Raw genomic sequence first — 24,302 nt, 5'->3', positions numbered from 1 at the left:
ATTTTGTTATGTTTAAAAAAAAGACAAAACCGGCCATGATTTTCTTTTGTAGGTTGTGACCGGATGTGGAATGGTGATTTATATATTACGTCAGACGACATGACCATGACGACAGTCGTCAACAGATCCGTGTTTGACAGATGTTCAGCCAGGATAAACCGCTTCATTCAAAGCCGAGCAGCAGAGCAGGAGGAGCGGCTTGTGTTTGGATTTTTCACCGTGAGGGAGAGCCGCGCCTGACTGCAACATGTCCGGGGAAAAGGCGACGAGTCCCTGCAACAAATTCCAGGCCAACATTTTTAATAAAAGTAAATGTCAGAACTGCTTCAAGTCCCGAGAACTGCATCTGCTGAGCGACCACGACATGGAGCAGGTACGCGAGCATTTAAAGGATGTAACCGCTGGACCAACAGTTGCCGTTTAATCCTCTGACACCGCGTTTCTGACACCGATTTTTACGCCATAAAACAAATTTCTTTCATCAAAATTTTGACGCAGTTGTCAACTTATGTATAACATTAGCTTCCTTTAGGATTCACTCACTGTTTTTAGCTTGAATGTATGCGAAAACGGTGCTATTTATGGAGCATAAAACGAGTTTCGTCTTTGATTTTTTTTAAATACTTGCCTGTTAATGGATTGATTAATGCCATATTAAGACTGTTTTAGACACTTTTGTTTAAATTATTAGCAAAGGAAGGGATGATTTGACTTTGTTTAGCAAATTAATATTTGGGTATTCTTCCTTTTACACAATGTTATTGAAACGAAGGACCCAAACATGTCAGTCATAGTTGGTAGTTGTCTTTGATAATGTGTCAATTGCAGTTTTTAATTAAACTTCAGATTTTTCTTTGCCATATATCCCTTCATGGATTTGTTGCTGATTATTAGGAGTATAAACTTTGCTTCAACCTACCAAAAAGTGTGAAATTACCATAAACATTGGGGAAAGGGATTCCTTCTAAGGTTTGTTTAAAAGGAACTCCAACTAATAAGACCTTTTCCTACTAAAATGTGTTACTTCTCAATAAAATCCTATAATTTATCATACGTTTCGAACTTCAGAGCCTGCCATAACTTTAATCAAAGCAGCCTGGGTCGATGATGAGATCATCTGGTCATGGTCGATGGCTATCATTTAAAATATTGTGACTTTAACAGGCCAGCAGTCAAGATATTGACTCAGTGCCACATGGTGCTACTTTTGGTTGCAGATTACAGTCAAAAGGCAACGAGGGACATAAAAGCAAATCTTTTACAACTTTCTTGATAACAGAAAGAGAAAAGACGGCCTCCTTCCACATCTTCCCTGATTCATTTTCTTCCTCCGTCAAGAAGAAAATGCTCACAAGCCTCACCGATTCTTTCTCGGTTGGAACGCTTCGAAAATACATTTGCTGATGTACTTAAAGTGTTGAGTGAACAAAGTAGTCTTTCAGACAAAAGACCCCTTTCTACTTTGTTGCATAATTAGATTAAAACCGATGCACCATAAGTAGTCTACGCTGTTGACTGTGGATAGGATTACTCTGGTTAGGTTGTAAAATACGAGGTTTTTGTACTTTGAAATCAAGGAGTATTTGAAGTTTAATCTCACTGTGAGAAGTGACTGTAGCTGTTGGATAAATGTAAAGTGTGCAATGAGTGTAGAAGGTGGAGGAGCCTAAATAAGAAGTAGCAGAAAATGGAAATACTCCAAGAAAGTGCCTTAAAATTGTGGTTATATACAGTACCAGAGCACTTATCGTTGCTTGCAAAGAATGAGTGGAAAATCTTGTTTTTTTTCGTAACAAATTGATCTGTTGATAATTGATCAGTTAATATATTACATTTAAAAAAAGAGACGGCTGCTTTTTTTACATTCCCAGAAAGCACTCAGCTGTGGTTTCGGTCAAAAAAAAAAAAATCTAACTGGATATCTGCCAAACAGTGAAAACGATGAAAGCCGATCCACTCACTGATGAAGTAACCTCACATTTCAGCAGAATGTGTCTTTTATTTATTTTGTACGTATTTATCGTGCATTTCAGCTGCCCTGCAAAGACGTGGGAGCTGCAGGCCTGTCATGTCCAGGTGATGTAAGGACACGGCGTCCTGCATGCCTCGCATTGTTAGAAAATGTCATCACGCTCCGTCCCCATACCTGGCTTCACTGTGCCCTGTAATTTCAGCTGCTCCGACAGAGCAGTCGACCCGGCTCTCAGAAAGCTGGCTTTAAGTGCCCCTGTGTCCTCTGCGTTTTCACATGTTTAATCTTGCAAGCTGTGTGTATAATACTTTTAGAGAAAATCGAATAACGTCAGATACTTGGGTTTGTTTGGATGATCAGGGAGCATATTAAGTAATTTATTTAGTCTGAGTGCTTTTCAGCGCAGTAATCGGTACAAGAAGATCTGCATCTGGAAGCAAGACTTTTGGTTGCTTTCTGGTGTTTCTAGTCCAGATAGTATTGACCTTTAGTTTAGTTACCCGCATTTAACAGTCAAGTGGACAGCAAAGGATGCTACAACTATTTACAGTTGTTCAATTTGTCTGCGTTCAAACACCGTCCCGTGCTCTGATCTGGAGGTCTTGGCTTGGATATTTTGATATCTGCCCGCACCGAAGGTCCACAGTCCATTAGCTGTCGCTGTCAGAGGCTCCGACACCAGGCCGTAGCTGATTGGGTTTACAGATAATCAGAGCAGTCACCAATAATTAGTTTAACTATTTTGATAATAAGATTGAAGATATGTATTAAAGTAAATATTTTCCGCTTTCACCTTCTCAAATACGAGAGTTTGCTGCTTGTCTTGTTTGATGATGATATAAATATTCTACACTTGACAACTCATTTTAGAACACTCATTTGGCCTTAAAGAAATAAGAAATTTCGGTGGATGTTTAGAATCTGAAAGCAACTGAAAGGATGCTTCACCTCAAACCTCGGCTTTGTTGTTCTTGCGTAATGTACCAAACAAACGGCATAAAACCATCCCTCCATCGACTCCCTCCTGGGCACAGTGTTTGGTGAATGCTAACTGTTCACTTTCCTTCCAGGCCAAACCCATCTATGGAGGCTGGCTGTGTTTGGCTCCCGTGGGGACCGACTTTGACAACCCCATGCAGAGGTCGAGGGTAAGACTTTGTGGCTTTCAGCATTCTGTAGAAACCACAGCGACGTGGTCACTTTGTTTCCTGTGTTTTGTCGTCAGAAATGGCAGCGGCGCTTCTTCATCCTGTACGAACACGGCAGCCTGAGCTATGCCCTGGACGAACTGGTAAGAAACGGCTCCGATGGTGAAATTGTAACCAAACACAAACACTGAATTGTAACAGACCTGATGCCCTTACTTTGTATATGCATCTGCAGTGTGTTGGGATCACGCAGCCATCTTTAGGCCAGATGTTGTATGCAGAACCGCAGCAGATGACTTTGGCTAAGCCGGTCCTTTAATGCTACCCCCCCCTCTCTCTCTTTGTGATCCCCTCAAATCTAATTCCCTCATCCTTTCATTCAACACTAAACACCACAAACTGCCTTCTGTTCAGCAGTCATTCATCTGATGTCAGTCTTAGCAGCAGAGCCACAGTAAACATGATTCCTGAATGTGCTCTGCAACCTCTGGCTGAGTGATTTCAATGCTCTGATTCTCCTGCAGCCGAGCACGTTGCCACAGGGGACAGTGAACATGAATCTGTGCACCGACATCACTGACGCTGAGCCCAGGACGGGCCAGAGAAACGCTCTCTGCTTCGTCACCGCAGAGCAGGAGATATTCATCCGTGGTGACAGCAAAGAGATCATTAACGGGTCAGTACACCATCATAGAAAGCTTCCAGGAGCTTTAACGGTTGCCCGTCTCCTGCCTCTGACCCGTGTGATGTGTTGTCTGCATTTGTCTTCACCAGGTGGAGTGAACAGCTCGCCGTCTATCTGCGCACAAACAAACAGAATCAGAAGAAAAAACGTAAAGTCGAACCCGTCGCCAATCAGGTAGCAAAGAAAATGTCTGCTGACTACGTGTGTTGCTATGGTTTCTGCCGTTCTTGTTATTTCACACGTGAACATCAGATCCTGATTTTTTTTAAAAACCTCCAGAGGATGAACCTCTTTTTGTAGGCTGTAAACAAACAAAGGATTTTTGTTCAGTCACCAGAGGAAATGTTAAAGCTGCACTGCCTCAAAATAAGATCAGTCTAACAACTGATTTGCAGAACAACCAATCAGCTTTTTTTGTATTTTTTAGGGAATTGATTCAGAAAAAAATCCAAATTGTTCCAAGCTTTTAAAAGAGAGGGTTTTCTGTTTATCTTTGATTGAAGTAAAGCTGCAATTGTTCATTGCTGTCTAATTATTTTAGTTTTTTTATTGATAAATATGGTCTAAAACAACAGAAAACAGTGAAAATACAATTTTATTTTTGAATGATACAGAAACATAACATAAACAATAACTCAGAATATTTAAATGTTTTTTAAAGATTCTTCTGCGTTCTCGTTGCTCTTGTTTGAAAGTGGAGAGTTATGGAAAAAGAGCAGCAAAGGTCCGCAGGTCACGGCCCAAACCAAGACTCTCCCCCTGACTCAGAGTTATTATTAGTTTTAGATTTTTGGACTCTTGGCTAAATAAAACATGCCCCCCTCCTATTTATAACAGCCTTTCTCCATTGCAGGACAGACGCACTTACTGTAAGTTTATGATGCAGTATAATGTAAAAATAAAGCGCTATGAGGACAGTTAAAAATATCAATGTATGTTTAGAAGAAGTTGTTGTTTTCTGTCTGCGTATCCTCACATGTACATTTGTGGGGGCTGAAAATGTTGTTGTATTAAAGATGCTCAATGTGGAAATGAAAGTAAAAATAAATCAAAGAGAAAATAAAAAATGTGTCTCAATCTCCAGGAGCCCAGTCCAGCAAAGATGGCAGCGACTGATCTGAGTTTCCCGCCCTCGGAGGAAGACTCCGCAGAGTCCGGCCAGTGGCACGGAGAGCAGCGTGCCGGTGGATCAGATGTGACCCCCGTCTGGACCGACACCAACGCAGACCCTCCAGGCCCTGAGTGGATCCCCACAAGTACAGCAAAAAGAAAACACATACGCACATCTCAGATCCCAGCTCTCGTGTCCATCAGCCAATCGCAGCCGTTTCCTGTCCTTTTGCTCTGTTCTAACGTCCTGCAGATGTTCACACAGTTTGAGCTTTTTATTTGTGCTTTTGGTTTAACCCCCTTTCGTAACCAGGCATGTTGACCGGGTACAGGGACTCCCTGTCGTGGGAACTGGCTGGAGGAGTTTGTGTTTGAACAGGAAGTAAACTTACATAAACACAGAGACAGAAACACAGTGAGAGATGTGCAGGAAATTGAGTCTCTGACCTTCAGGCATCATTACAGCCAAACAGCAGACATGATCCATAAAAGACCTCTTAAACAAGTTCTAAAAGGCTTGCTGATTGGCACAGAAAAGGTATTCCTCTCTGCTGGAGATTTGCTCTGTGACAAAGTGGACACCAGCGCCCATCTGGCATCAGACTGACTGCAGGGTCTGCAGAGGTCCTGTAATAACTGTCTGGATTATCTCCTGCTGCCACAGACTACAGGCTGCTTCATCAGAGAGACGGAGGTCCAACACAAAGATCCCTCCGTCTTCTGAATGGTGCTACGGCCGTAGTGTATCACACATTCAGATCAGAAACCGATATTCCTCACCCACCATTAATTGAGGCATATTAAGCACAATATGTATGGAAGTCAACAAATAAGTCACAGAGCAAAACAGTAAATCAGACACTGAAAAAATGTCGTTTTTCAGCCTGATTGCGTCCTAAAGCGTTTACAAGACGAGATTAAGGGGGATTAATTTGCTACGTTTGAACTTAGCAGCTGGATTTCCACATAGTCTTCACTTGTGTAATAAGAACCACCAGTTCTGGAGAACACGCAAGTGGTTAGGTCAAAACGATTTATGTAAAAATCTGCTTTTTGTCCAAGAAGCTTTTCTGCTTGATTGTTTGAGTGCACTGAAAGTAGGAACCATAGAAACCACTCATAAAGACTGGGTGCAGCATAAACCCGGCCTTTCAGATTCAGACAGAACCTGTTGGGATTTTATGACGTCACTCAAAGGCAGTTACTTGCAACACAAAACAGAGGCTTTAGGTGTCAAGTGGCCTTCACTGTTTCCACTGGATTCAGAGGCTGAGAAATAAACATTATAGCAAAAACCGACAGGTTCTGTTCAGGTTTTCAGGCTGTTTTCCAACAAAGTTTAGGGTTTAATCATTTTATTTCATAGTGTTTTTGGTCTTAATGGGTTTAAGGGCTAATTCACCAGGTTGGCGTAACGCAGACTTATCCTTTTTGATTAGAATAAACTTCAAATCATGACGCAGCATGCGTTCACCCTTTCCCAGGTTAAAGGATGAATCACTTTTTTATGGGCCAGATATGTTCTCTTCCTCTCAACTTGTTTGCTTGTCAGTGTTGCACAAACATCTTAAATGTCAAAGACAAGTTTGGATGTGTTTTAGTCAGCATTACTTTTAAACACGTGTTTCTCTTTGCTCTGCTGTCTCTTTGTTGATTCACAATGACGTCACTGTTATTAGTCTCTGTGTTTTAGCTGAGTCTAAACAAAATGATAAATTAGCTGTCATGCAGTTCAACACAGTGCGTGGTTCTGTTGATGTTCCCATAGGAACGTCAGCATTTAAACTCCTGGTTACAACAGAAACCAAACATGGAGGTATCTTTACTGCCTTAATGTTACCTTTTATGCAGGTTTTTTTCTTTCCCAAGACACGTTCCACTTTCATACATTAAAATCTCACATTTTAAAAGACAAAAACAAACTAAATCGGGGACGAAGCTTCAAATGATGAGGATTTAACCTGAAAATGGAACCACTCTGCTTAACTTGTAAATGAATTTCAAAAGGAAAGTTGGTTTTAGGATGAGATGGGAGGGGGGGAGATTTATACCTCCTTTTTTCCCTTTTTTTCAAAGTTCTACTTATCAGCACATATCAGTCTCTCACATGGTTGTGGAGGACCTTTGGCCTTTCTCTCTAATGTTGCTTCAGCTCATTGAGGTTTGCAGCATCGGTTTATGCACAGCTCTCTGAAGGTCCCACCACAGCATTTAAGTCAGGCTGAGGTCTGGACTTTGACTGGACCATTGCAACATCTTGCTTCTTTCCTTTCTCAGACATTCTGTTGTAGATCTGCTGCTGTGTTTGGGATCATTGTCCTGTTGATGGCAGTTTCAGCCCAGCTTTAGCTGTCAGACAGATGGCTTTACATCTGACTCTAGAACACTTTGGTATCCAGAGGAGATCATGGTGGACTCAATGACTGCAAGCTGTCCAGGTCCTGTGGCTGCAGAACCAGCCCAGATCATCAGCCCTCCACCACCGTGCTTGACAGCTGCTGTGAGGTGTTTGTGCTGATATGCTGTGTTTGGTTTCCTCCAAACGTGCTGCTGTGCATTATGAGCAAACATCTCCACATCTCAACATTGTTCCAGAAGTCTTGTGGTTTGATCAGATGCAGCTTTGCAAACCTAAGCTGTGCTGTCATGTTCTTTTTAGAGAGAAGAGGCTTTCTCCTGCAGCCCTAACAAAACAAGCCATACTTGTTCAGTCTTTTTCTCACTGTGCTGTCATGAACTTTAACATTTAACATGCTAACTGAGGCCTTTAGCATTCACTCCTGGGAAGATTGTCAGCTGTCTAGAATGTTTTCCACTTGTGAATAATCTTTCTCTCTGTAGAATGATGGAAATAGTTTGGAAATGACCTCATAAAGATCATTGCTGAAGTCTTTCCTCCTTGGCATTGTGTTAACACACACCTGAATCCTCCATGTTTTTTGTTTTTTTTATACGTAAAACCATATAATTGAAAGAAGGTATGCTTTAGTTTTGACGAACAACCACACATTTACACAACAAGGTTTAGTGCAAGTGAACAGGCTTAAAAGAAGGATTATAGTTTACATTAACACGTGGAGAGATGTTTTGTAAGTACCAAATAGGAGGTGCCCTCTTCATGGTGCTAATGGGAGTAAAAATGAAAGAAATGTAAAACACCACATCTTAAAAATCCTCATCTAAAACCTGCCATTTAAAGGTCCAGTAGAGGTTGGTTTTGCAGTGTCGTATTAAAGTTTTTTTGTATGATAGAAAAAAATAAATATTTGATTTTTGGAGAGTCTGGTTTAGCGGTTTAGTGGCAGAGACACTGGGTCTCAGTGTTCTTTAAACAGATACAGACACAGACAAAGCTATGGTTTCATTTTCCTGTTCTGGGTATATATAACAACATGAACCCTCTCTGTGATGTTTTCTCTCTCCAGGCAACACAAACTCCCACCTGTGCCCGGTCTCGAGCGGCTCTCTGACCTGCACTGACAGTTTTGGCAGCCCGGTCAGCTCTCCTGATGACTCCGCTGCTGGAAGCACCAACACTTGTAGCAACAACCAGCTGGCTGAGACAAACAACATCCAAACAACAGCAAACAACCAGAATCAGGGGGAAGACAGAAGGTAGGAAATTAATCAGGGATGTGGTTACTATTTTTCAAAATAATACACATAAATAAATCCACCGACCTCTCAGTTTGGGAGCAATCTGTTTTTTATTTTCTCTTGTATGTTTGCATGTATTCTGTGGCTAACGCTAACAGCCGTTTAAAGTGCACTAGCAGAGGGGAAATGGGTAAATGTGCAAGCAATTAGCACAAAGGATATCCAATGCCTCCCTGTTCCCCCCCCAGTATGAAGCCGAACAGCCATCACACACCGCTAAACGCCAGATCAAAGGTTCGTGCTCTACCCCTCCATTAGAGATCCGACTGCTGCATTTTTAAATTTAGCTGAAAGAAACCCTCCCAGTTAGTGCCCCAGCAGCCTGTAAACTGGTCACATGAGGAGGATTCATGTCAGCTCTTCACTCTTGTTGCCTTTTTGGGAAACAAAAACACAAAATACTTATACCCCCCCAAATAAGGCCAGAAATTCCAAAAGGCTGGTGTAATTAGATATCTGCAGCATTGTTTCTCATGACCTCAACGCTGACAGTCTGCCTGCTTGTCAGAGAGAGCAGACCTCAGTTCAGGCTCAGTTTTAAGGGTTTCAGCGCTGGCTGGACCCACATGAGGCAGGGTCTGTGTTTGGACTCTGGTTGGACTGAAAATGACAACAAAAGTGCTCACTGTCAGCATGTTGTTCAGTCAGTTTTTCATGGAGAGAGTCAAACTTTTGGATAATAGGACTATATTTACAAAATTCTAACTCAAACAAACAGTAACAGATCCTTCGCCCAGCTTATGAGACGCAGCGGGCTTTATTCTGAAACCTCAGTCTGAGGAGGCCAGACTGTTTAACTGCTTTTGGATGTTTGGAAGACTAAAGGCTAAAAACAAATTAGCAAGGAACAAGTCACAAGTGAGGAGTTATTTTACAATGTTTTAATGTTTTAAATATGTTGAGTGTGACTCGGCGCACTGAGTAACCAGTGTTCTCTGAAGCTAACATGAACAAATAAAAGAGACTGTCGAGGATTTGCAGAAAAATCCTTTACATTTTTGTAAAAGTAATATTTATTCTGCCTTCCACTTTTACTTTTAGTTTCATAAAAGCGTAAAATCGGTTTATTACTATGTGTATGTGCACAACCCTGATGATTCACTATGTGTAATTGGTATCCTCCTGAGACCCGAGCTTTGATGTTATGTACATTTTAAATTTCTCCTGGTTATTTGGAAAGAGCAGGGCCTGATAAGTATAAAACTTTGTCCTTAAACAGGAAGTACTTCTTGTGGAAATCTATGGCCTCACCTGAGTGTACAGGGTCTCAGGATGTTAAGAATGAAATTTCATCTCAAAAGTGATTACAAACAGAAACGTGTGTGTGAATTTAATGTGTTTTTGGCATAGTTTTTTCTTTTTCTTTTGTGATTTTAGAATGATTTCCAGGATTAAAAACCGAATTATGTATCATTTTAAGTACTGATAGTATCAACAAAAGAGAAGCAGTGTTGTTTTGGTGTAAAGCTGCATTTTTAAATGAACCGTGTGTCTTATACCATGTTTACATACCTGACATTTGTAAGCAATTAAAAAAATCAGGGGATCCTTCGGAGGGTTGATTATGAATCCGTGTTTATAAAACTGAAAATATCTCGGAAATGCAGCATGTTACTTCTGCCACTGAGATAACACACACCTTCCTTGTTGGAGACACACACAGTCGTGTGTTTCAGGCTGTTTTTGTGTTAATATCCTGTGTGTTACCGACTGTCACTCTGTGCAAAGCACGTATCATTCAGTCTGTCAACAGCAGCAGCAGCAGTGTTGAGTCTCCGGGATTCTGCTGCACAGGCGCTGTTTAGAGTTCATTATCGAGCTGTCATGCTCAGTGTTTCACAGGTGTTACAGGAAATTATGTAAGGGATCACCTGTGTGTGAGGCCACATAAACAGTGTGTGTTCTGAGGAAGTTCCAGGAAGTTTGACTCCTAGGAACTCATATCTTGCTAGACATCAACATTGGTATTTTCGATGGTATTTGCTTTCCTTCTGAAGAACCGTGCTGTGAATTAATCGAAAATTAAACCATGTCAATATGCCTTATATGTTTATTTATTTTCTAATTATTGTCAGCCATGAACTACAAACAAAATGACCTGTTTGCAGTTAGTTGTTAACAGTGTCAAATGAAGAAAACGTGAGTGTACTCAGTCAGTTGTACTCAGTCAGTTCTTAATTAGTTGTTTGTGTTTTCTGGCCCTGACAGCTCAGCCGAGCGGCTGCTGGGACTGGAGGCCACGAAGAAGGAGCCCGGAGGGGGGGCGGCTGTCTCCAGGCAGGGCAGGACGGAGGCTCGCACCAGCAAGCGAGAGGTAACTACACCACACACCCACCAAGCACGACAAACGCTACGACACAGGCAGGTCGAGCCGTGTCACTCCTCTGCATCTGATTGGCTGATTGGCAGGTCAGACAGATGAAAGAGGTATTTCACGTCAGGGTTTGAACTTGCCCCCTCTGTCACCTTTAATGTGATTAAATGAGTGCAACACTATAAATTCACTCCATTTCTGTAGTACTTTTCCAGTTTTGTTGACCCCTCAAAGCACCTCAAACCAAAAGCCACATTCGCAGAGGGAGTGGGAGTCTCCCAGTTCTTCCTGGAGCTTTTCCAGACCATGGAGCATGTTGTCATGGTTTTCACTGGACAGCGACAATATGTAACTCATGAAACATGTTTTGGTTCTCTGACAGAATCTTGTGCTAGTTGTATTTGCCTTTCATGGTAAGTCTCTAAAGGAGCTTGTTATTTAAGCTTGTTCCCTGATTTATGAAGCATCTCTTGATATTATATTTCAGCCAGTAAATGAGGAACCAGTTCAGCTTGTTCAGAAATGCAAATATTTGCTTTATTTCCAGTAAAAACATGAGATGCCAGATAGATGCCACAGCACGACCCAGAAACCTGCAGTGAGTGGATACTTAAAACCACACTGATCAAAATTCTGATTGGTTTGTGGGAAAAAACAACGTCCCTTTATTTTAAAAGAACTCCCATTTCAGAGAAGAGATAAAAGATCAAAATTTACTTCTGAAATCACATTTATTGTTGTAGCGTCATGCGATTTGTCATAGATTACTGACCTCAGCGTCCCAGAATAAAAACGTATTTCCTGACTGAGCTTGTTTGTTTCCATTGGACAGTAATAACCATGAACAGGTAGTGCTGAATAATGTGGTTTTGTAATTATTAAGATGGGTTACTGTATCCAGCTGTACTGGGCTTGCTCAGGGCTCAGTGTGGGCTGTACTGGTTTCTGTAAGACTCAACTAGCCAGGTGTTCTGGATGAAACGCGTCACTCCAACGTTAAAGCTCTGATCTGATCAAACACAGCAGAGGCCCAGATAAAAATTCCACTCAGAGGCTGATTACATCAGTCAGTCTGTGTATAAACCAGAAACCAGACTTGATTCATTCAAGTGTTTTTGCTCCTTTTAAAGTTTTCATTCAGTCCGAACTGTTGAAAACCAGACGATGAGAGTTTGGCATGAAACGCGTGGAAGGACGATCCCGCTGTGTCGAGGCATGTTTTTCCTCCAGCGTGAGCGGGTGCATGTGTCAGCAGGTGGGAGAGAGTCGCTGAATCATTCAGCGCAGCTTTTCGTTTCTGAACAAAAACTGGTTCTGATGCCCTGAAGGCGTTCAGCCCACCGGCTGCAATCTGCAAGGCGGCATTCCTCTGAACAACTTTTTTCGAGGGATTCCTCAGGAGTCAAGCTAGATTCCGTGGATCAAGAGCCACGGATCTTGTGAACTCTTAACGAGACTGTCAAAGCTCTGCTAAAGCTGCAGTATGACACGATGGCCTCTGTTTACTGACAAACTCAGAAAAAGCTCAGAGATACGTAGAGCCTCCGTTTGCTGTTTTCAGCTGCACATCTGTTTGTGAATCATAGTCACTGTGTGTTGTTGGGCTGGACCCCAGTGATTAAGTTGGTGAGTAAACCCTAACAAGTGTCTGAGTGTTACAGTATAACAAAACATGAATCAGAAACATTCCACAGGGTGATACACAAAGGAAGAGCAACCGTTTTGCATTTTCAGATTCTTCTGTTTCCCAAAGATGATTTAAGTTTGTCAGACTACGTTTCTCTGGTAACATATCCTCCCACACGAACATGATCCTGAGAAGGGATTTAGAAAATAAACCAAAGGAGGTCTTTCAGCATATCGTACAGCACAGATGAGCTCAGATTTTCCACGACTAAGACACGGCAGGCATTACAACAGGTTTTATGACGAGTAAACTCCATCACCTAACAGTCTGGCACAGAGCATTTGGCCTTAGATTTCTGCCTGATCTTTAGAATCCATCCATCCATTTTTCTGCCCCTTATCTGGACCGAGCAACAGTCTGAGACCCCAGACCTCCCACTCCCAAGCCACTTACTGCAGCTCTCCTGGGGGGGACACAGACATTCCCAAGCCACCTGAGAGGGATAATCTTTCCAGCAGGTCCGTGGTCTGCCCCAAGGCCTCCTCCCAGTAGGACATGTTTAAAACACCTTCCCGGTGAGTCATTAGAAAGGCACGGAAAACTCCTGGCTCTAATCCAACAGCTGATTGGTTAAGATTGTAGGTGAAATGCAAGTTGCTTTTGTGAAAATCTCGTTTTCTAAAAAATCGAATGTGTGGGTGATGGTGGGTCTGAGTACTGTGGAGAAGAAAGAAGCCTAAAACGGAGAATTTCCAGCAACAGCATGGAGAATTTGGAATTTCTAAAGTGTGAATGAAATGTACAGAGCTGTAAAGCTCTCTGTTAGACACGGAAGCAGTTTGTCACCAGCTGAATGATCTGTCAGTTGTTTTGGTCTTAATATGTCAACAAGAAAAAGCCTCTTACTAGCAGAGCTGAAAGGAGGGATTTTGCCACCTGTCATAGCGAAGTCGGACATTCTTTGGTCAATAAATCGATCACCCTCCAGTGCTTGTATACTGGGACAAGAAGAGTAGTTTAATTATACGGCCCGTCACGTTGTAATGGTGGGTCAGCTGTTAGAGAGGGAAAAACACAAGAAGCATAATATGGCTGCCGACAAGCCATGTTTCATTTTACAGATTCTGGATCAGGTCTGACAGGACGTGAGTGGTTTTTAGACTTCTTGTAGAGATTAACAGGTGTTTCATGTGTAGAATTTGCTGTTCAACTTTACTTTACTGTCTCCCGCAAGCCTAAAGGGACTCAGGGAAGCTCTGAAAGCTGGACTAACTTAAACTTGTTCTACAGATCCTGGTAATTACTTTTTTTCTTAAATGGTTTTATTTACTCCTCTTTGGTTTACGGCCATGATTTGTTTTATTTTTACCACCACGAACATGCCAGTTTTGCTCTGTGGAGTAAGTGCGTGTTGTTGTTATGACAGAAACCAGACTTAACTTACTCCTCCTCCATCTCCTGTAAGTTTGCTTAATGCCACAGGAGTGAAACGCCAATGGTCTTCAGAGCAGCAGCTGTTATTCTTTGACGCTTTCTGACCCATTCCAGAGGATTTACCTTTTAAATACACCAGCGACACGTTTGACCCAATGTTATGACTTATGTGTGTTTGGGTGCGTTTGTTTTGGTGGCCAGGAGAAGGTCAAAGGAGCCTATCTCGAGATTCCCAGAACATCCTCTTCCTCTCCTCTACCCTTCAGCTTTCGGAGGCTTCTTCTCTCAGCAGAAGATAAGCTCTTCCTGAGCTGTTCAGAGATTGTTTTGAAGGCAGAAAACATCACTTCCACACCCTGCAGTCAGAGAGCTGTGTCCCTCTGTCTGTTGTGTCCTTGGATAGTTTTCAATGTAAATGCAAAGGGGGAAAGAAAGCACAAAGGAGGTTCTGTAGCGATTAAAGTGCTCCTTTTTTTCTCATTAAAGTGGTTATGTAAGAGAGAAGAATGAATCTTTTGAATAGCAGAGGCTCAAGTAAACAAAAAAAAGCACCCTTGTTTCATTTAATGCTGTTTAATCCAGACGTGAAACGGGCTGATACGTACTGTTAGAGCCAGCGTGAAACCTGATCACTTAGCAGACTGACCCTCGGTTGGAAGCATCATTTTAAAATGTAAGACACAAGCTGCATACTGTCAGAGACGATGTACTCTCTGAAATTGTTTTATGCATTCCACATCCAAATCTAATCATCTATGTGCAGTTCACTTGGGATGTGAATAAGAGTTTTACAGGCAGCGCTGAAAAGCCTATTTGACTCCCCGCAGTGCTCTCCAGCAGGCCTAATCCTTAAGATGTCATCTCTGCCAAGCACCCAGCCTGCTGGTTACTCTGGCTGATGGCATGCAGGCTGCATCCTGACTTAGAAAACATTTCACGTATCTGCCTCAGTGAAAATCTCCCCCTGAGAAAAGTTGCTTTTTAATTTAAGCTGTTTAATCGTGACTTTTTTTTCTCTTCCCTATCTGCAGAAACTGCAGTCTTGTGCAGATATGGCCCAGCTGGATGCCCCCCCTCCACAGAGAAGAGCCAAGTCTCTGGACCGCAGGACCTCAGACACAGTCATGACAGTAAGGCACCAGAAAGATTCAGCAAGCTCACATTTATATTTCCAGAAAGCAGCACCTTGATGCCATGTTTTCCCTTTACACACACTGTGGTTCCAAATGGTGCTTTACCATGTTTTACTGGGTTGGGTTTACAAACCGAACTGTGCTTCATTTCTTTTGGCTTATTTAGTGATCAGTTGCAGCATTTAGTTGATCTTATTTCCTTTTTTTGTTAAAAGTCAGACAAACAAATAGACTGATAAAACTCACGATGATCGCCCATGATCAAATTTCATATTCCTTTATCTCACAGATCAAGGAATATGAAACGTCTACAGTCCACAAAAGTGCAAAACAAACTTTTGAAATGATCGTCACATCTGTCCCTCATCACCCCGATCCTCTTAATTCAGATTCCTCTCCTCGCCTCACGTCTCATCTCATTTGTTTAATTTGTGCCTCTTCTTCTCATCTCTCCTTCGTCCTCCTGCCTCTGATCCAGAAATTGCTCTGAGCCAAATATTTTGAATGATGTCTCAATTCCTAAAATGTGCCCGGAGGAGAAAGGAGTGAGGAGAGGAGGCTTTCTGAAGGAGCTTTAAGAGAGAATCTGTGACATCTTAAGGGAGCATGACATCGACCACATTGTAAACTGAATAAGAAATCAAATATAAATGTATCATGCATCTACGTGTCGTAGCCACTCTTCTTATCCTCTTTACAGCCGGATTTGTTGAACTTCAAGAAAGGCTGGATGGTCAAACTGGATGAAAATGATCAGGTAAACTAACCACATAAATGATTAATTATAGTTGTGTTGGTGCTCTGAAGGGTTTCCATTCAATCGGTAGTTTTTAAACATCCTCTTTTGAATGTCTTTTGCTTCCCTCTAGTGGAAGAAATATTGGTTTGTGCTCTCAACTGACAGTCTGAGATATTACAGGGACTCGTTAGCTGAGGAGGTAAACGCATTGTTATTTTTCACCACGTAAAAAAGAGGCCGTCAAACCTTTCTCTGCCTCACGGTGTTTTCTGTGTCTGCGTTTAGGCTTCAGATCTCAAGGGTGAAATGGACTTAACAAAGTGTTACAATGTGTCAGAGTATCAGGTGCAAAGGAACTACGGCTTTCAGATCCATGTAAGGCTTCACACCGACCGCTTCCACACAGCACAGTTTCACTTTAAGCTGCTGAGCTGAACAAGTCTTTGAATCAACTGCTTAAATGCCACAGACTCTGAAGGGCGTCTTCACGCTGTCGGCCATGACCGCAGGAATCCGCAAGAACTGGATCCAGGCGCTGATGAAGAACGTGCACCCAGCGAACGCTCCTGATGTAGCCAGGTAAGCAATCAGACTTTATATTTGTAACGGCTAAAGATATTTAATAATTAACTGATCGAAAAAATGGAAAAATACAAACGGGACACAAAATTTCTAGAGAAAAAAGAAACAGGACTCAGTTTAAAGGATCCTAAAAGCGACACAGGACGCACCACAAAATCTGAAAGGCCAGTACTCACTGAAGCAGAGGGTTTATCTTATTAGTCTGGTTGTCACAATGTAAAGATTGATTAAACAGGTAGATTAAAATCTGTCCGCAAAATGTTGGAGGGGGAGCTGCATCGTTTACAGTCACTCCAAATGTTCATACAGTAAATCTCAAAGGCTCTGAGACGGTGAGAGGACGAGACGGAACAGAAAAACAAAGCTCATGTTCATATTTTCATCCTTTACCTGTCTGTGTCTTACATTGGAGAGATAATGATAAGATAGTGTTTCTCCAACCAACAGCCCAGAAGTTGGTTTCTTAATTTAAAATCATTTAAAAACAGAATAAATCTGCAACAATAAAACAGCAGATGCTTTAGAAAAGGGTTTTGAATGTTTTCTGCGAACCACTTTGATTTATTCTCAGTTTATCTGGCCACCACGTTTCCTGCAGCCCACCTGAGGTCCTGCCCAAACCGGACGTGACGCAGGACTCTGCTTCCTCGGTTGTCCCCACAGAGAGAGACCCTCACCCCAAGCCCAGGAGCGTGAAGGAGAGACGGCAGGAAGGCCACTACAAAACCTTCGACTGGGCCGAGTTCAGGCCTCAGACCAAACCGACGGCGGACGCAGAGACCCAGGAAACCAAACCGCTGCGCTCGCTGGAGCTGGACGACCTGGAGAGACGGAGGAGGCGGGAGGAGAGGAGGAAGAAGTACGAGCGCATGCTGGGCTTCTCTTTCGGACAGGAAGAGAGCAGCGAGAAGATGGCGGGCAGCACTGTGCGAGCACTGAGTCCAAAGTCACAGCAAAGAGTGGAGGAGGAGATAGAGGACTGCTGGAAGCAGGTGGAGAGGGCCATGTTCAGAGTGGAGCGGACGGTGCCGCTGCGCACCGAAGCAGAGGTGGAGGAGATGCTGCACAGCTACAGGAAGGGGGTGAGAGCAGAGGTTACCTTACAGCACACAGCATGAAAGAACTGCACATTCTAAACTTCATGTAGATCATTACTTTCTTTTATTTATTTTTTAACCACTCTGTTCGTTTCTCTACCTTCATACTGTCAAAAACACAGCTTTGAATTGTATTATACCACTTTACTGACAATTTATGGTTGCACTTCTAGATGTTTATAATGTCGGCTTCATTGAGCTTGTTTTGGATGAGAGCGATTTTAAACTGTGTATTAACTTTTGAACTTTTGAACTTGAGGTTGAAGATCTGAAGGTCCAGCTGGCTGAGTCGGAGCGCTGCAGACTCGAGCTGGAAGCTCAGCTCGGTGCAGACGGATGCAGTCGGCAGCAGGTATGAAAATGCAGATGCATGAAATCTGCTTTTCAAGGGTGACAGTTAGTGGAAGCACGGGTACTGCTGGGTATCACCATCAAACTTTCCCAGTTTGACCAACTGAAGAACTCCTTACATTTGTATTTTTCATTGATTACTTCTGAAGACATCCAAACCTCAACTTTACCATTTTATGAAAAGCCTGTTTTTACCTACAATGTATTTTGTAAGTAAAATGTTATTTATTGCTATAAATATGTGTTTCTTTACCAAACTTGAAGAAATTTATAAAAACTTCAGGGATTTTGAAGCTCCGGTGAACTTAATACAGGTTTTCACATGATTTTTTTTTTCCCGGGTAGGTTATCTAAGTTGGAGTAACTGTTAATAATTGTCTTCTTCCTCTGTTTTTCCTCGTACTCGTTCTCAGCTGGAGCCTCCACTTTGTTCTGAAGCAGATCTCTGCACTGCAGACGTGAATAAAAAGCCAGTAAAAGGCTTAAAGGATTCATACAAAACCACAGAGCAGTTTGAGCAGCAGCACATCAGACAGGATGTGAAGGAGAAGCTTCACTTCAAATCATCTTCATCAGAACCGCAGCTTCCCAGCATCTGTTTACAAGAACTGGAGGACTTAATTCCTGAGACAACAGACACATTTTTAGTCTCACCTGCATCTGACAGCCAACATGAACTGTGTCAGACTGATGGACCAGGACTAAACTTTGACGATACCTCAACCCATCCCTGGAATCAGCTGGACAGAGGAGACTGTCAGCTGTTCTCCAGCTCAGAAACAAAAATAAATAACAGTGATTTTGACAGTACTTTGACCCATGTAGCTCCAGACCAGTTGTTACTGAAGAGGCTTTCCCAAGAGGTGGAGCTGCTCAGCAGCCAAAACGTGGCTCTCAACCAGCACAACCAGGAGATGCTAAACCAGCTGACTGAGGCGGACCGTGAGATAGAAAGGCTGAAAGCAGAGCTCAGCAGCAGGTACACTGAACCGCATCACCTTCCTGAAGTGGAACAACAGGGAACGATGAGGTTCGAAGATCTGGAGAAGGAGCTGAGCTCGAAGAACCAGGAGCTCCTGGATGCCCAGATGCTGATAACCTCCCTGGAGGAAAATCTGAAGGAGGCAGAAGTCCTGCTGCGGATGAAAAACCGGGCAGAAACCGAAGGATCAGAAGATGAAAACAGAAACAGCGCAGAGAGAACAGAGGGATACCTGCTGCGTTGTTTTGAGGCTACTGAAGCAAAGCTGACGGAGCTGGAAAGGAAGCTCGAACAGTCGGAGCTGACCCGCAGAGAGCTCCAACAGCAGAATGCAGAGCTGAAGGAAGAAGGGAAAGTTTGCTCTCAGAGAGCTGCAGAGTCTGAAATCAGGAGGCTCCATGAGGAGTTTGAGAGGGAGAGACTGAACAAAGAAGAAAGGAACGGGAGTGTTTCTGGTGAAGAAAAGCTCCAGAAAGTGATAGAAATGATGGTGATGAGGCTGAGAGCTTTGGGGAAACTACTCGAGGTCTTTGATGGGTTGGGTTTTGTGAAAGAAACTGAGGAAGAGGAGGAGAGTCCTGCAGTAGTGAGTCAGCTGAGGTGGGAGGAGGAGCTTTGGGGTTTGCTGTTCAACAGACTGAAGGATGATCCGTCCCAAATGAATGAGCCAGTGGACGTGCTAATGGGGAAGGTGACTGAGTGTTTGATGTTAGAGAAACAAATGCTGCTGGCAGGTCATGACCTGCTTCTTCATTCAGAGGAGGTGAGGGGAGGTGTTATGGGGAGATGTGAGAGCGAGGCCGTGGAAGATTTGGACTTCATGTGGAACAGTGAAAGCTTCACGGCAGCAGAAAGCACAGAGACGAACAAAAGCAGCTTATTGGCATTTGATAAGCAGCTGTGTGAGATGGAGCATCTGAAAGTGGTCACACAGAGGAAAATCTCTTTGCTAAATCAGATCTCTTCCATCAGCGCGTCTGAGCTCGACAGACTGCAGCCGGCTGCGGACAGGCTGTACGATTTTTTCTTTTCAGAGCATCCCTGTCCTGCTTCGGTTTTTCACTCTGTAGCGACTGAAGCGCTGTACTGCTGTCGTCTAAACAGGCTGCAGTCAAGACACAAGAGAGACCTGTGCTGCAACTGTGTCAGCCTCATGGAGGAAAACAAGCAGCTAAAGGCAAGATTGTCAGACTTGGAGGAAAAACAATTGGCCTCATTGGGTGCTATGATTAACACATGCTGCCAGACCGAGGAGAGGTGCCACCACGATGCAGACGCAGAGCTGCAGAGCACAGAGGGAAGGCCTGCAGAGGAAATGGAAATCTGTCCTTCAGGAGTGCAAAAGCTCTCAAATGGACTCTCAGAGAAAATGGATGAAGAAGATCAAAACATTGAGACGAAGCAAATTTCCTACTTGAGAAGAAAAGTGAAGGAGCTGGAGGAGCAGCTGTGTGTCTTAGCAGACAAAATGAAAGAAGAGCTTGATGAGAAGATGAGCGCTGAGCAGCGGCATGAGACGGAGATGGAGAAGCTGAAGGTAGGTCGAGCTAATGCTACAGTGAAACTGCTGTTTCCTCTATTTAAGACTAGCACTAACCTTTTACACTCACAAATGATCTGTAGTTCAGGGAGGATTTTTATAAATGAAATAATGTTAGTTCTGAATCATTTTTAGTGGAATCGGCCTCAGTTTTGGGTTAAATATTGTCCTCTGCTGGCATATCTCTCATGAAAAGTCAGACTAAATAATAATATTTATAAATAAATAGTTTAACATTAAGTTGTTTGATGGAAGCTGGATTTGATGGTCGTCTTTTAAGGATGAGGTTTGTGTTGCCTCTGACCTCTGACCTCTGACCTGTGTCGTGTTGGACAGAGAGAAGCGTGTGCACCAAAAACCAAATGCAATAACCTTCATTCAAGCAGGACACACTGCAGGAGTCTGAGCCAGTTTAAAAGATATGATGCAAACATCAGAAATACAAGAAGAAATCCTGTTTATTTATTTCTCTAAGTGCCCATCAACTGATGCCAGATGTGGTTCTCCGTGTTTGTAGAAAAACGGGTAAAAAGACGTAACGTCACGATGACTGTGAGCGTTTCTTGTGCCTTCAGGCGGCCTGTGAGCGTGGCTTTGCCTCCATGGAGGAGTCTCACTTGAAGGTGGTGGATGAGCTGCACCGTGTCCACCAACAGGAGGTGGAGCGCCTCCTGATGGAGAAAGACAGACTGCTGGAGGAGGAGAGCGCCGCCACCGTCACCGGTGGGTCAGAGTTCAGAATTAAATCTGAACAGCGTGAGTCAGGGTTTCTCACAAGCTGCTCACGGTTGGAGTTCCTTCTTATTCCTTTACGCAGCGATCGAAGCCATCAAGAGCGCTTACCGGGTGGAGCTGCAGAGGGAGCTCCAGAGGAGATGCCAGTCAGAGAACGGGAACGCACAGATGGAGGACATTCACAGACATCACAGGTAGCTTTAAAAACCAGTGTAAAACCACTGATGTAAGGACAACGAGTGAGCTGTCAGTTATTGAAGAAAACATGTCAGGCGTAGGGAAAATGTGCAAAGACATACTTCACACAACACCCTGAAAGATCTGGACCGGTCCAGGCTGCAGAGATGACCTCAAAGCTTTAAAAAAAAAACAAAGGTTTTATTTAACAAGTCACAAACTCTCCTCCTGAGTTCTGTGACATTTGATCAAGAGAGTGACAGACAAAGCAAAACAAAAGAGCAGCTAAGGAGATGAGGCAGTATTGTAGGAACTTTAACTTCTCTGCTATTTTCTGACATTTCCACCTGCTAGTTTCTGTAGCAGATTATTTAATTTATCATTGTCTTATTACAATTTGACCCGCTAAAAGAGAGAGTTGCTCAAATGAATATCTAAACCTTTTGTTCAGTCAATACTTAAAGCTTTTTGTGGTGCAGAACAGTCATTTTAAAATGTTTTGGTAAACAGCCAAAATATTGCAAGCGTTATATTAAAGATCTCCCTATTGAAAGAGGTTTCATCATCAGTATTGTGTGAATTGTCCAGCTTCATACGGAGACGTAGATGAGTCTCATTTGTATTTGTTTTGTTTGAAGGGAGGAGCTGGACTCCTACCAGCGGGAGCTCGACGTTTTGTCCCAGCAGTTCTCTCTTAAATGTCTGGAGAACAGACATCTTGTCCAGGCTCTGGACGCTGAGAGGAAAGGCTTGTGTCTGTGCCAGCTGGAAAACCAGGACCTGCGGAGCAGAAACCAGGTGATGCACGCGGTCCTGTGGTCTCCATGTGCCTGAATTTAAAGACTTGTTTATGTGGAGTTTGGATACAATTACAGTAATATTTAAACAGTTCTCCGGCATGGATTATGAGTTGCTTCTTCTTGGAAAATGGAAGTAAATTATGCTTTGCACCATTTGTTTTAAAGGTGCAAAGCACAATTTAAAGTGTACTGTTTAACTATTAGCCGTCCCTGTTTGTAGTGTACCCACAGATGGAAAGATAATTATCACCGCGTCACGTTCATACAGAAAAATGATGATTCTCAGACAAGTGATGAAGTGTTTTTTCTGATTTATTGGTGCATTTATGGGCATTTCTTTATGCTTTGATGCTCAGACTAAATCAGGTACTGGGGATGTAATCGTACCTCCACACTTTCAAAAAGCCGGGCTGCTCTTGGCTCTGAATAAACCTGGTTTCGCAGTCTTAAATCTTGTGTTTTAAAATGGACTTAAATGACTTTACAGCCAACTGAGGCACCTACTGTATATAAAAACAGACAGTTAGTAAAGTATAGCTCATTCTACTGAATTGGACACACAGAAGCCTGATTGTTGTGATGCTTTTGTGTTGTCCAGGAGCTGAGCGGTCACCTGGCTGCAGAGATCACCAGACTGTGTTCGCTGGCCAAACAGGACGCACTGCCGCTCAGTCAGAAGATGGGCGTGTACGAGATGGAGGTGAGTTTGTCCTCTGAAGCGGAGGTAACTGAGTGGAGTCATGTGACTTCAGGGTCCGATTCCACCACATTCCAGAGAAGCAGTTAAATTAAACTTTACTCCGCTTCGTTTGTATGGGTTAAAAAACTTTGTCTAAACTCAGATGAACGTGAGATGCTCCCAGATTTATCGGGCATAACATAACCCCCCTAACTGATCCTACATTAAAAGTTCATAGATCATCTTCAGGGTGAATCTGTGGATGCTCTTAAATCCAGACTTCTCTCTCTTCCAGAACCTACTTCCTCTCATACTTTTTAATGCAGGTTTTAAAAGTTTGATTAGATATTTCTCTTTTTTGTGTGTGTTTTGTTGTTTGATTTTAATTCAGTTTCTCTTTAAGTGTCCGTGAAATTAGATTTGATGTTTCAGAGTTTGTAATCTCCTGGAAAACTACAAAAAAATGCTGATGAGTCATCCTGGAATTAATTAACTTTTCTTACGAATGAAATATCAGCAAAGCTGGAGGCCGAGCGATCAAATTAGAGGGGCTCCAGACTCTTGCTTCCGTTCTTCACAGATGTGAAGCCGGTTTTATTCAAAGCTGTTATTTCAGATCACGCTGCGAGTGAAGGAGTCTGAGGTCCAGTGTCTGAAGCAGGAAATCAGGTCCCTGAAGGACGAGGTGCAGTCGTCACTAAAGGCGAGCGTCGTATTTGTTTATATTCCAGCTGCCGCGGTCATGATTTTACTGACGATGATCTAATGGTGATAAAACTCGTCCCCGTTTCATCGCAGGACAAGAGGAATGCCACAAAGAAGTACAAAGACGTGTACACTGAGCTGAGCATCGTCAGAGCGAAGGCAGACCGAGAGGCTGAAGAGCTGAGAGAGAACCTGCGACTGGCTCATCAGGCTCTGGGACAAACTTCACCATGAGCCTCAAGTTTCTTCCTACTCCTCTTTATTTTCTCTTTGTAATAAATATTTCTGTGTTTGTGTTTAACAGTTACTGCTATAATAAGTGTTCCTGGTTGTAATATATTTTAAATGTGCAGATATTTTGTCAGTCTGTCACAGTTTGTATGAATGCTGTTTTTTTTAAGCAACTGAATATTTGAAATGAAACACCTTTTCTTGCTAACACTTTAACTTATTTTGGTATTGTTAACTGATTTTTATCAATTAAAGCGTCTCAACAGAAACAATCTGTGTCCTTTCCTTGTACGGAGCTTTTATTTTAAATAGTCCAGAAATCCATTTTCACATGAAATCTGCTGTTTTATGTACAGATTTTTTTTTTTACTGCAGAAGGGAATACTCATACTCACCTCTTAGAAGATAAATGTGACTTCTGAGCAAAAATCTTAAATACCTGAGCAGATTTAGGAGCTGAAGGTTGAATTTTATAACAGCATTCATTTATCTTACCAAACATACAAGTAAATGGTTACCAAGGCTGTTCTTCCAGATGTTTGTTCACAAACTGTGTTGATAGAAGTAAAAACGCAGGGCTTTCTCCTGCTAAAATATGAGACAC

General features: G+C 42.7%; 1 protein-coding gene across 1 annotated transcript; it reads left to right on the top strand.

Annotated features, from left to right (window-relative positions):
• The first annotated feature begins 113 nt into the window (after positions 1-113).
• On the top strand, positions 114-23,952 carry LOC142370733 (uncharacterized). Its single transcript, XM_075453166.1, has 22 exons — positions 114-373; positions 3,043-3,120; positions 3,198-3,263; positions 3,645-3,796; positions 3,895-3,979; positions 4,890-5,061; positions 8,341-8,530; positions 10,781-10,886; positions 14,979-15,077; positions 15,781-15,837; positions 15,950-16,018; positions 16,105-16,194; positions 16,289-16,398; positions 16,973-17,483; positions 17,758-17,850; positions 18,263-20,368; positions 20,947-21,094; positions 21,189-21,300; positions 21,922-22,081; positions 22,682-22,783; positions 23,379-23,465; positions 23,561-23,952. Exons 1-22 carry the CDS (start codon positions 248-250, stop codon positions 23,699-23,701), a joined length of 4,860 nt encoding a protein of 1,619 aa, XP_075309281.1. The 5' UTR covers positions 114-247; the 3' UTR covers positions 23,702-23,952.
• Positions 23,953-24,302: the final 350 nt, after the last annotated feature.

This window comes from Odontesthes bonariensis, chromosome 21 (genome assembly GCF_027942865.1).
Source record: "Odontesthes bonariensis isolate fOdoBon6 chromosome 21, fOdoBon6.hap1, whole genome shotgun sequence".
Taxonomy (NCBI): domain Eukaryota; kingdom Metazoa; phylum Chordata; class Actinopteri; order Atheriniformes; family Atherinopsidae; genus Odontesthes; species Odontesthes bonariensis.
This window is presented reverse-complemented; position numbering and strand designations above follow the sequence as displayed.